The sequence below is a fragment of the Syngnathus typhle genome, linkage group LG14, assembly GCF_033458585.1.
Source record: "Syngnathus typhle isolate RoL2023-S1 ecotype Sweden linkage group LG14, RoL_Styp_1.0, whole genome shotgun sequence".
Classification (NCBI taxonomy): domain Eukaryota; kingdom Metazoa; phylum Chordata; class Actinopteri; order Syngnathiformes; family Syngnathidae; genus Syngnathus; species Syngnathus typhle.
The window spans coordinates 11117980-11130812 of NC_083751.1; the positions used below are offsets into that span (position 1 = coordinate 11117980).

The 12833-nt window shown below is 48.4% G+C and overlaps 2 protein-coding genes across 8 annotated transcripts; one reads left to right on the forward strand and one right to left on the reverse strand.

Annotated features, from left to right (window-relative positions):
- Window positions 1-6: 6 nt before the first annotated feature.
- On the forward strand, window positions 7-11782 carry rhpn1 (rhophilin, Rho GTPase binding protein 1). 6 transcript variants are annotated; one of them, XM_061298011.1, is made up of 15 exons: window positions 8-1054; window positions 1161-1241; window positions 5334-5449; window positions 5571-5699; window positions 5879-5954; window positions 6111-6188; window positions 6276-6400; window positions 6571-6737; window positions 6808-6995; window positions 7075-7231; window positions 7582-7695; window positions 7846-8040; window positions 8103-8173; window positions 8254-8400; window positions 9369-9861. In XM_061298011.1, the coding sequence occupies exons 1-15, from the start codon at window positions 1028-1030 to the stop codon at window positions 9615-9617; spliced, it is 1920 nt and encodes a 639-aa protein (XP_061153995.1). In that variant the 5' UTR covers window positions 8-1027; the 3' UTR covers window positions 9618-9861. The 6 variants fall into 6 exon arrangements, with proteins under 6 accessions (XP_061153998.1, XP_061153995.1, XP_061153993.1 ...); XM_061298009.1 differs by having other exon boundaries at window positions 9-1054; window positions 8282-8400; window positions 9369-11782; XM_061298010.1 differs by having other exon boundaries at window positions 9-1054; window positions 8100-8173.
- Window positions 8427-12345, reverse strand: atpaf1 (ATP synthase mitochondrial F1 complex assembly factor 1). 2 transcript variants are annotated; one of them, XM_061298017.1, is made up of 9 exons: window positions 12128-12345; window positions 11470-11575; window positions 11323-11385; window positions 11189-11251; window positions 10999-11049; window positions 10827-10874; window positions 10386-10481; window positions 10201-10308; window positions 8427-10046 (listed from the first exon to the last, which is right to left on the reverse strand). In XM_061298017.1, exons 1-9 carry the CDS (start codon window positions 12343-12345, stop codon window positions 9879-9881), a joined length of 921 nt encoding a protein of 306 aa, XP_061154001.1. In that variant the 3' UTR covers window positions 8427-9878. The 2 variants fall into 2 exon arrangements, with proteins under 2 accessions (XP_061154001.1, XP_061154000.1); XM_061298016.1 differs by having other exon boundaries at window positions 11470-11578.
- Window positions 12346-12833: the final 488 nt, after the last annotated feature.

The window sequence follows — 12833 nt, forward strand, 5'->3', positions numbered from 1 at the left end:
AGGTTTGACCTGATGCTTTTTGTGGCTCAGTTCACCATGTGTGAGGTACTGCGCCACAAACATTACAGTATGTTTACTTGTAAGGAGAAAACTGCAACATTAGCACATTGATCCACAAAAGAAGGAAATTTAAGTATTCTTTCCTATTCTATACTATTCCTAAGTATTCGGAGGATGACTTGGTCACAGCTGTACTACTACAATACAGTCCCATTTTTCTTGGCATTGAAAGTGCCTTTCTTTTTGTTTAGCTTTTTCCTATCAGTAACGTTAAGTCACTTTCAAATGACAAGTGTTATTTCATGTTAGTGTTTCCTGAAATCCAGAAGTTCTCATAAGTAGCCCCATGCATAAGCAAGGCATTGCTGCGAAGGGGGAGAGCCATAACGCGGCTTTGTTTCTATTAAGGGGCTCCATTTTGGGTTGATCAAGGTTGGACGAGCTCAACATTATTAGTCTTTCTACGGAATCTCCTTTTTAAAATGTATACTAACTTCAAGACACGTTCCTTATCAAAAAAAAACAATGCCGAATAATTAAAGACATCTATGACTATGATTATCATTTAATAAGCATTTGTGTTAGGTTCTACTTTGGGGGGAGGGGGTCATCAACACGCACGAGTGACTGGGTCACACATTCATGGCGAAATAGATACTAGATGACCTTTTTAGTTGCGTCAAAAAAGTGGCGAGACTCGAGCCAAGCGTTGCCGTAGCAACGGCACTCGGGCTGGGCGGACGCCTGGGGCCGTTTGGGATTGGTCAATTGCCGTTCTTAGTACTTAATCCGATTGGGTTTGTGTCCTGTCCTCTGCCAATACTTGGCGGGGATTGGCTGCTCTTGCTTGCAGAATAAGCGACAAATCGAGGTGCCTCACATTGCCTGTAGACGGAACGCTTCTTCTGTTGGCTAAGTTTTGCTCGCTCGCTTCAGTGTGGAAGCTTTTGTGTACCGTGCAAATTGGAAATCTCGTCAAGCAACCGGACTGGAAAGAGCCTTTGTCCGCTAGTGCCGTTGTTTGACGATGGAGGAACATCACACGACAAGGCAAGTGGTCCACAAATTATTAGTTGGCGTGGTGGATTCAAGAGTGAGCGAATGCTCTCAGTACGTGTAACTAAGAAGAAGAAATAAACGCTCTTCCAAATTGCAGAGAGCCCGACAGCTCCTCCAACGAGGATGTGGTCTCGCTGCGTTCCCCGGGAGAGGACAACAGCTGCAATGGAAGCATCCGAAAGGCAAGGCGCTGCATGCACAACACAACACAGGACAGGAGCGTTGCATCCCGTGTCAGGATTTGGGCTTTCCAAAACTTTTGCCATCATTCTAGCCCAGCAGCTTTCAGTTGACCTCCAGATTATTTCACAGACGTACAAAGCAGCTGGCCATGCAGGTGGTTAATCCGCGCAGTCAGACGGTGGATTACCGTAATTTTCGGACTATAAATCGAATGAATATTTATTTTTTCATAGTTTGGGGGGGGGGGGGGCGATTTATAATAAGGAGGGACTTATATGTGAATTTTTTGAAACCGCGATAAACGAACCGCGATGTAGCAAGGATTACTGTAATTTGAATTTCAAGTGACGTCAGCAGCGTGGCGTGGCGCGGCGGTTGTTTACAAAAAGGACAAAGATTGATCACGGGATGACGAAGATGACGAAGGGCCCCACGTACTACCGGCATCATTAGCGGCTTTGTTTCTAAGTGACACGGAGGACAAAGAATTTGAAGGATTTAAGGATTTGGAGTGACACAGAAGGTTTGAAAAACTATTATGGCTTTTACGCACGCCCGGAGCTCTCTTTCACCTCCGTGGATAGAAGTCAGGGGCCGGCGCTCAACCAGCTGGGTGTCCGGGGACGGTGGATGGGGCTCGGTCATGGCTTTTACGCACGCCCGGTCCTGTTCTGTGGATCTCTCCGCCACCTCCGTGGCTGGAAGTCCACGCCGCCACACGCCTGGAAGTTTGTTTTGTTAAATAAAGAGCCGTTTACCAAACCCACGTCTTTCCTTGTACTTTGTTAACGCTACAATATAGTTATATACTAGATCTGTGGAATAACGATGAGGCTGACGTCAGGGCGCACACGCGGCGTTGTTGACAAAGGACAAGGAATTTGATCGATGGATTTAATGATTTAGAGTGCACAGATGGTTTGATAATATTATTGCTTATATAATAGTTATTTGATATCTAATTTATATATCGTTATATGGGCCTGTGGAATATTTTGAAGTGCAAGCGCCGTCAGCGGCGTGCACCCATTGTTGACAAAGGACGATCGATGGATTTAATGAATTGGCGTGACACAGATGGTTTTATAAATGTGTTATTCATGTCATAGTTTTTTTTAATAACTCTGAATGTTACGTCAGGCCCGTTCTCAGCTCTTCGTTTGTGTTTATGTCACATTAGTATACCTATCGTTTTGCCCAGATATGGGCAAACTACGGCCCGCGGGCCACATCCGGGGCCGTTTAATCCGGCCCGCCAAACCTGAATAAATTATATTATTAATTTTTTTTGGAGTCATTTTCCCTGCAATTACTATGTTTCCCCAGTAGATGGGGAAGCGCCCGCCCGCGCATTTACTCCCGGGAGCCGTGTCAGAAAGCTCGGTGCACACTCACAGGTGCGTGTGGGTACTCAGTAGTACGTAGTAATTTCATCTATCAGTGCCGAATTTCGAGTGTAGGCTGTGACGTCAATATTCTCGTAATTCGCGCGCTGAGTTTTCAGATACAGTTTTACGCTAATGCCACCCACAAACCTTCCCCTGGAATCCTTCCATTAAAATGAGTGGCCCGAAGAAAAGAAAGTTGGACAGTGAGTGCCGAATGTTAAAAAAGAGTGGACAATTTGGCTCGACCTACGTGCGTGAGAAGACGTTCAGCCACATGAACGTCAACAAAGCCCGTCACAGATCTAGGTTAACGGACCGACACCTCGGCTCTATCCTAAAAATTACCACAACAAATTCTACTCCAGACTATGATGCACTAGCAAAAAAGGGAAACCAACCATAGTATTGATTTCTTTATTACTTTATTTAGATCTATTCTTTCACTGATTCTTCAAGATGATGTATTTGGTCAGAATGTTTGCCATTGGATGTGATTTCGCCTCATTAGATAAACATATTTCATAAATCTGACCTGCAGGCGCTGAAGTAATAGAAAACGTTATTCATCATAACAGTGTCGTATTTAATAAGAATCACTGATAGTAGTTTTTTGGTAAAATCTTTTTAATGCTGTTAATAAATGCATTTTAAAGAGCTATTTTTAATATCCATGCTTTAGTATTTACTAAAAGTAAAAACCTTTTATGCAATGACCTTTACATGTCACTTATATTACTTCACACAAACACTACATCCATCTGCTCCTGGTTCGGCCCCCCGGTCAAAATTTAGTACCCAATTCGGCCCGCAAGTCAAAAGGTTTGCCCACCCCTGGTTTAGCCTGTTGTTGCTCGTTCATGTCTGTTCTTGGTGTTGGATTTTGTCGACTAGATTTCCCCCCAAAATGCGACTTTTACTCCGGAGCGACTTGTATATGTTTTTTTTTCACGTTATTGTGCATTTTATGGCTAATGCGACCTACATTCCGGAGCGACTTTTAGTCCGAAAATTACGGTACCTGATTGACAAGCGGGCAACTGTGCATGCTTGTAGCATTCAAACATCGGAAGGGCAAAACGACTCTGAGCAGGGCTCCAACAAATCAGTATGGGAGGGAGAAAAAAAAAAAAAACACACGCTCGGTGCAAATCTCCCCCCCACCATAGACCCCTCCCAGTTTGCGTACCGAGCCAAACGGTCCTCTGAGGATGCCATCTGCTCTGCCCTCCACTCGGCCCTCACCCACCTGGAGAGGAGGGACTCATACGTGAGATTGCTGTTTGCTTCAGTTCTGCCTTCAACACCATTGTGCCACAACGACTCATCTGCAAACTCGACAAGCTGGGCCTCAGTACCTACCTCTGCAACTGGCTACTGGACTTCCTGTCAGAGGCCTCAGGTGGTTCGTGTTGGCGACAAAATCTCCACCAGCATCACGCTGAGCACAGGGGCCCCCCAAGGCTGCGTGCTCAGTCCGCTGCTCTTCACCCTGCTGACGTATGACTGCACTGCAACCTACAGCGACAACCGCATAGTGAAGTTTGCTGATGACACGACTCTGGTGGGTCTCATCACCAAGGGCGACGAGACTCAGTACAGGTTGGAGGTTGACCTTCTGACCGCGTGGTGCAGGGACAACAACCTCTTGCTGAACGTCAAGAAGACTAAGGAAATTGTTGTTGACTTCCGGAAGGGTCACACCCAACACCTGCCGCTGACCATCGACGGTGCTGTGGTGGAGAGAGTGAGCAGCACCAGATTCCTGGGGGTGCACATAAGTGAGGACCTCTCCTGGTCCGCCAACACCGCATCACTGGCCAAGAAAGCTCAGCGCCGCCTGTACTTCCTGCGGAAACTCAGGCGAGCAAGTGCTCCTCTGGCCGTCATGACTACGTTCTACCATGGCACCATTGAGAACGTCCTCTCCAGTTGTATCGCTGTCTGGGGTGGTAGCTGCACTGAAAACAGCGTGAAGGCCCTGCAGCTTATAGTGAACACGGCTGGTAAGATTATTGGTGCTTCACTCCCCTCCCTGAAGGACATTTACACGTCCCATCTCACCCGCAAGGCGACCACGATTGTGAGTGATGTGAGTCACCCCGCTCACTCTTTGTTCGATCTTCTGCCCTCTGGGAAGAGGTACAGGAGCCTGCGCTACCGCACCACCAGATTCACCAACAGCTTCATTCTCCAGGCTGTTAGGATCCTGAACTCTCTCCCCCCTTCTGCGTAGCGTCCTGTACTTTTGCGCTCTATTCTGACTGTCCGCTGTATGCACACTTGCTCCATTTTTGCTCCTCTTGTTTATTGTGTTATTTGTTTATTTATTATTTATTCATCACTCTTATTGATTCATTGTTTGTGCCTTCTTGTTTTTATTTTTTTGTGTTGTTTACTTGTATGTCGGAGTCAGAGGCGGAGTCAGCTTTATTTATTTACTTATATTGTGTACTATGTCTTGTCACCGTGGGATAGTGGGAACGTTATTTCGATTTCTTTGTGTGTCTTGGCATGTGACGAGATTGGCAATAAAGCAGACTTTGACTTTTTTTTACTTTGAAATTAATATGCAGCCATCCATCCGTTCTCTGAACAGATTCTCCTCACTTGGGTCGTGGGCATGCAGAAACCTAAAAACAAAAAAAAGTTGTGGACTGCTTTTAGCAAGAACTGCCCTCACCTGTCCCAAACTCTCCTGTGCAGGGATGCGATCCTTATGGCCAATCTCAACGCAGTAAACTGCAGAACCAACGAGCTCGCATCAATCAGCAAATCAACAAAGAAATGCGCATGAGAGCCGGAGCTGAGAACCTGTTCAGGTGAGCTGCTGGGACTAACTTTTGCCAGACCCGCTTTGAATGCAAACAAAAACATCAGCCCATAATGAAGCATCATACGTGCTATGTGGAAATGCAGACAAAAAAGTAATTTGCTTTTCAGGGCAACGACGAACAACAAAATCAAAGAGACAGTGGCTCTGGAACTCACTTATGTCAACTCCAATCTACAGTTACTCAAGGAGGAACTGGAAGACCTCAACAGCAACATGGAAGTCTATCAGACTGATAGGTATCCCAACACACACAATATTCTCCAATAACTCAATGGAATTTCTTAGCCCACTCATGAACACACATCCGCAGGCATTTTGTCAGGATAAGAATGCAACAAGAATCGACATCACGTTTCCATCAAAGTTTTTGATTGGCAGCCAGTTGCTAATCGTGCTGTCTGTCTTCTTTGGGCAGTGAGGCGGTGAATGTTCCTTTGATCCCATTGGGTTTAAAAGAAACCAAGGAAGTCGACTTCAGCACTCCCATACAGGTCAAGCCGTCTTCTTATTCCTCTTTTTCTTTTTACTTGCATGCGGTCACCAAGTGGTTTGAGAGCATGCAGTCGCTATCAAATAATGTAGACAGCGCGAGCACTCGTCTTGATGTCAGCAGTTTTGAGCGTGTTGTGACTGTCGTGGCCTTGCAGGACTTCATCCACGAGTACTACGGAGAGGACGGCTTACTCTATCAAAAGGAGATCAAGGAGCTTATGGACCTCCGACAGGTTAGGAGACGGACATAGTATTGCGCGTCCCGGAGGGTCCAATTTCATCGGGGGTGCTTTTGTGTCCTGGTTTGCGTCTGGTTGTAGGCCATGCGCACGCCGGCTCGGAACCAGACCGGCTTGGGCTTGCTGATGGAGTACTACAACCAACTGTACTTCCTGGATCGGCGCTTCTTAGCCCCACATGAGAACCTGGGTGTGCACTTCCACTGGTAGGACCCAAGCAGGTTTCTCTTCAAAGGACACCTCAAGGGCTCTCTGCTTACGTCCGCGTTTCCCTTCGTGTTTACGAGCGATGGGTTCGGTGGACGAAAAGCTCCTCTGAAACCATTTCAGCCGAACATGTAGATTTTTCCAAAGCAGCGGCCCGCGTGTGTCTCAGGTATGACTCGCTGACCGGTGTTCCGTCATGCCAGCGAGCGTTAGCCTTTGAGAAGGGGAGCGTCTTGTTCAACATCGGCGCCTTGTACACCCAAATTGGAGCGCGCCAGGATCGTTCAGCCTCTGCGGGCATCGAGCGAGCTATCGATGCATTTCATAGAGCTGCAGGTACTGCCAACCAAAAGCCACCACAAGTCTTTTGAGCTCAATTCCGTTTTGTGTGTATTTCCTCTTCTAGGCGCATTTGATTATCTGAAGGAGAATTTCTCCAACGCGCCAAGTTTGGACATGAGCGGGCCAGCGCTGTGCATGCTGGTGCGACTGATGGTGGCGCAGGCGCAGGAGTGCGCCTTTGAACGTGTGGCTCTTGGCCCGCGAGATGCAGACTTGGTCTCCTCGCTGCGCCTGGCGCAAGAAGCCGCGCAGGTGAGCCAGTCGGCGGGCGTCTGCACTTTTGGGATGGGAGATGGGACGAGGCTTCACGCGCGCACACGTTGTCCCGTAGGTGTCGGACGTCTACCTGCTGGCGCGGGGGGCCATGTCGCAGCCGCCAATGAAGAACTACGTGCCCTGTTCCTGGGCATCCCTGGTTCAGGTCAAATCGGAACATTTCCGGGCGCTTTCACACTACTTTGCCGCCGTGGCGCTCTGCGACCGTATGGGTAAGTAAAGCCGGAGCTTCCGCTCCTCTTTTTTTTCATGTCGCCGAGCCTCCGCCGCTTTCTGTCAAGACAACGCAAATCGAGGAGGGGCGGCCATTTGCCCGTTTACTGTCACGTATTGGCTCTTAATGCAAAGTCACACACGGCTGTGAATTTTGATTATTTTCTTGAACTATAACGTGAGCCTGCAACTAACAATTAGATATATTGTCAATTCATTGAATTGTATTTAAAAGAAATAAAAAATTCAAAAGGTGCGCTCAACATTGGACGTCAGTCGCTGAAGCCGATCACAAACCTTTTGAAGGCACCGCTTATAATACTGATCCTTTTTTATGCTACTGTTGTAGCATCTGAAGACACGGCGGAAGCGGAAAAAACTTTACTTCACTTTTACGTGAGCCCGTGTGCCAGGCCGCCGCTGGGCCAGCTATTGGGAGACGCCCAACAAAGACGGAAGTTTGGTGAGTTCAGTCTTTTGCATTTCAGAAGCAGCACTGAAAACAAAAGCGTGTGCCGCCGTATGTAGAAGCAGCAGCAGAAACGTCCACCGAAGCCTGTAGTTGACATTCAGTGGCGTGCAACCACGAAGCGCGACTAAATCGTATTTGAAGGTAAAGCCCACCTGCGGCACGCTGTGATGAGACACGAAGAGGCTATTCGGCTGCACGGCGTGTGCAAGATCCTGCGGAAGATAGATACACTGCAGGACGTGCTGGTGCTGGCGCACAAGCGCTCGCTGGACAAGTACTCAGAGTTGGAACGAGAGGACGACTTTGAGCCGACACTGGAGGCTCCGCACATCCGCCGTAAGTCTTGAGTCGCTTGGCAGCACCGACGGCACCATCGCTGCTACTCTCTCCCTCAGCAGCGCAAAGTCAGCAAGAGCCAGACATGACCCTGCCCCACTTCGTCCCAGTCGCGGACCTTTTCCAAAGATTGGTGAGTGGCCGTCTCCAAAGCTTCTCCGACGCTCCCTTTCGGAAATGAGCCTTCACCTTCTGTGTTGGTTTGCCTTTGAGGGGCCATTGTCTGTGTTTTGCGCCCGAGGCCGCTGGGGGCCGGCGCGCGCCGTTTGCCTGCCCAGGAGCGAAGGTGGACTCGGCCTTATGCTCAGAGGAGACTCGCCAGTCTTGGTGGCTGGCGTGGCGGCCGGAGGCTGTGCGGAGGTGAGACAAACCAAACGCTCAACCCCTCCAATCTCATTTCGCTTTATTTTGCTTGCTTGGGAAATAACCTGATGAGGTCAAATAAATTGCTCATATTTTCTACTCGGGCCATTATTTTAATAATTGATTAACCTGAGGGCAGCTCGGTGGGGCACTTGGGTAGCACGTCCGCCTCACAGTTAGGAGGGTGCGGGTTCGATTCCACCTCCGGCCCTCCCTGTGTGGAGTTTGCATGTTCTCCCCGGGCCCGCGTGGGTTTTCTCCGGGCACTCCGGTTTCCTCCCACATCCCAAAAACATGCTTGGTAGGCCGATTGAACACTCCAAATTGTCCCTAGGTGTGAGTGCGAGTGCAAATGGTTGTTTGTCTCTGTGTGCCCTGCGATTGGGTGGCTACCGGTTCAGGGTGTCCCCCGCCTACTGCCCGATGACGGCTGGGATAGGCTCCAGCACGCCCGCGACCCCAGTGGGGACTAAGCGGTACAGAAAATGGATGGATGATTAACCTGATTCTTTTGGTGATCGTTGGATGAATCCAATTTTGATTTTTTTTTACTAAAAAACAGTGCCTTATTTCTTGTCAACTGTGCGGAAAAGGCACAAACACAAATGACAATTTAGTGACATGTTAGAAAATATGCAAGTACAAGGAAATGTTTACAAATATTTTGAAAAGCACCAGACAATTGTGAGCGACTATTTGAAAGAAAAACAAAGTGACTTCGTGAGCGCACACGCTTGTTTAGGAGGCGGGCTTGAGGGAAGGTGACTACATCGTATCCGTTGACGGGCACGATTGTAAGTGGGCCAAACATGCTGACGTGGTGAGCTTGCTTCAGATGCGCGGCGCCCGAGAAGTGCGGCTTGCAGTGATTACGCCGCACAACACTCAGGTGTGTGTGTGTCAGCCGCTCTAAGTCAGCCGCTCTTCACATTCTTCTGCCTAACGCAGTCTGTGTGTGTCAACAGGCTGAGAAAAGGGCCCTTGTCAGCCGTGGCAAAGAGAACACCGGCGGTAGGCCGACGTTGCGTGTCACCAAAGAGCAGAGTTCGGCCTCCTTACTCAACTGGAACAGGAAGAAGAGGGAAGGCAAACAGACTTGGAACAGACTGGGGAGTGCCCTCCACTTGTCTTTCGGAAACCTTGGCCACACCTCGGCCACGTCCCGAGACGCGACCGCAGAGCAGCCGCTCGGGGACTCGCGGCGGCAGAGTTGAGTACTCAGAACTGGCATTTTCAAGTCTCTCCTGGGGATGTTCGAGTCGGAAGCGGACCGCTCAGATTTTGATGCGTATCATTTTGAAGACTCTGCAGCAAATGCGCTCAATAGAGTCAATCTACAAATGTTTTCAACTACACAGGCTGTTGTCGTAGTCTGGAAAATTGCTCGTCTTGCCATCTTGCTCAGCGCACAATACAACTCAACAGAACATGGGCGTCTTGCCATGCGCCAGCATCTGGCCGCGTCACGCTTGACTCTAGATGGCAGGGCCCACGGCGCTCCGTTCGAGTTCGGCAATCACCGACATGTGGTTGAAGTCAGCCGGGCGGCGGTTAAACGTCTCCACCAAGCCGAACGTCTCTTGCGTCTTGCTAGCGTAGAAGAGCTGCACCTGATTGGCCAAACATTGAGCCTGCACCACAGTCTAATGGGGGGGAATAAGGAGGGAAAAAAAAAACACACCGTTTATACAGTCAGCTGGTCCACCTGCCGGATGAAAACAATTTGAACCATTTGTGAGGTTTGAGCCGTGCATCACTGTGATTCTCCCTTGGCCATTGCCTACTCGGCTCACTTACGATGAACTTAGGGTCCAGCTCCGCCGTTACCAGCACGATGCCCTTGTCCTCCTTCAAGTCCTGGAAGTGGTGGAGGATCATCTGGCTGGGAGCGCTCTCTCCGTGAGTCTGCCTCACACACACACACACACACAAGCCAAGGTCCAGCGACACTTGACGGCAAAATAGGCGACGCGCATGCTCACCTGGACGTTGATGAGGGAGGTGAAGTGGACCTGGTGGGCGGACCAATGACCCACAAAGAACTCGTAGCCCTCCTTCTGAGGCAACGCAAACAAGAACTGGGGGATAAAAGCATGATGGTGTTCACGGGAGAGAACAGAAGGCCTGGTGGCACCTTGACATCACGTGGGACAAATGAAACTGCCTTTTTCTTTTTTTTTTTAAACTGTTTACCCTCAGTTTACCTTTACAAAACTAACTAAAAATAATGTCCTTGCTTTTATCTGTGGCAATTAACTTTGTTGGTTTTAAATGTTGTTTTAGAATAATAACCAAAATAAAGATGCATTGGATTGATTTTCCGTTTTTCTACAGCTCCAGTCCAATTGCAGACGATGTGAGGTGCTGCCGGGCACTTGGGTGCGGATCTGGCACTGTATGGGTGCGCTCGCTGAGAATTTTACCGTGGGACACGCCTGCGCCCGAGCGCTGATGACCTCGTATGTCGGACTCTGCAAAACAGAGACAAATGCGTCTGAGCAGCTTGACCGTGCGGCAGGAAAGCACGTGCCGCAACTCGACGGGTGTTTGAGGGAGCAACCAAATACGTCAAGATGAAGTGGACGTAACGCTCACCGGGATGACGGCGCTGATCGTGTCCTTGCCGGCATAATATTTCATCCAAAGCTGAGCCGCACAAACAGCAAGACAACGGCAAACGCCGGCACCAAGAAATCAGAGCAATAACAACACCAGGCAACAGCTTCACAAAATCACCACAAACATTGTAGAAGAGAAGATCAAAATTGCCGCCCGCATTTCTCACCTCTGCAATCTCGTCACCTGTCTTGTCCCGTATCAGCCCCAGGTTGAGGACAGAGCCCAGCGACTAAAGAGCAGAGTGCAACCACAGCCCCCATCATCGTCATCATCCTCAGCCAGAAAAGCGTGCGGCCGCACCTTGTTTTTGGTGAATGCTCCTGCGCTTCCAAGGCCAGTTGCCATCTCGTCGTACTTTTCCAACTGCCAAGACAACACAAACAGGTTGAGCGCTCCTCTGCGTTTGGTTGCTCTTTCCGCACTTGCTGACTCAATGTTCTTCTGAACCTGCTGCTCTGTGACTCTGACAAATTCTGCTTGCTTGGAGTACCCGAGCACTTCTTTCTTGGACTCGTGGCGCTTCTCCATCCGGGCCTTGAACTCCTCAGGCCTGCTACTGAAAGCACACAGCCAGACAACGAGTGATGGCGCTAGCCGATCACATATAGCATGCATGTACAGTGATGGTACGGTTCCACTGCGGCCACATTTCAACTGATGCATTTGCGGGTGCGTGCTCCTCATCAGGCCCCTGTGTAACATTTTACGAGGACACACCAAAGATGTGCAAATTGGAATTCAATCAGTGCAAAAATACGCCTCGAAAGGTAATACACATTTGAAGATCATTTGCTAGCAATTCTAAGGGGCTCCTAACTCAGTGGGCTATCACATTTTTTTGTACTGTGCTTTTTCCTCTACTGAGTGTCTTGCAATCTTTCACTTTTGAGTAGTTTTATTAATGCAGTAGAACTTCCATGAATTGTAAGATGCTATTAAAAGATTGCCTGTGCACTCGAACGGGGCTAGGAAAACATTTTAAATGAATTGGGCGTTCACAGCGACGCTGACGGGACGACATTTCTGAATGTTTTGGTACCTCATAAGCTTTTTTTGTTTGCTTTGTTTTGATAGCGTTCCGCGTGATCTTGCGTAACCGACTGACCTGCGTATTTTCTGAATCTTTTCCTGGTATTTGTTGTAGTAAGGATTGTCCTCCAAATCCGGTTCTTTTCGCACCGAGAAGGCCCGAAAGTGAGGCGGGACGAGGCCAGGTATCAGCGGCCTGATACCTGTCGCCCTGACCGCTAACATTCCTCTGTATGTGAAAGTCATTTGGAGCAAGGCGGCCGCCATCTTCCCATCGGCTCTGTCCCTCATCATACCAAAGCACACAAAGACAACGTTTGCTGCATTACTGCCACCTTCTGAAGTGGAGTGTGGGGCTGCGAAATGCCATCCACAATCTACACTCTTTCCAAAAATACGAATTTAAAGTTAACTCACAAGAACCTTTCATTAAAAAATTTAACAATTTCATAACTCCTTCTATTTTTGTTGCTTTTTTTGTTTCGTAGTTATTTAGTTGCTGTCTTAACACATGCTCGTCATTCTTCAGCAAAATTGCTGCAGTAAAGGACTGATGGATTATTTCGCACGTCTCACAGATTGCTCACTACTAGAAAATATCTAGTAAATTGAGCTGCAGTACTATATTATTTATTCCAAGCAAACGTTTTTAACATAAACACTTATATTAAATGATAAAAACGATGAAGAGACTGATAGATTTTCAAATAAAACAGGAAGAGCGGAGAGCAACAATTTTAACTTCTTTTTTTAAATTCATATTCTGAACATTTCCTCAAAAT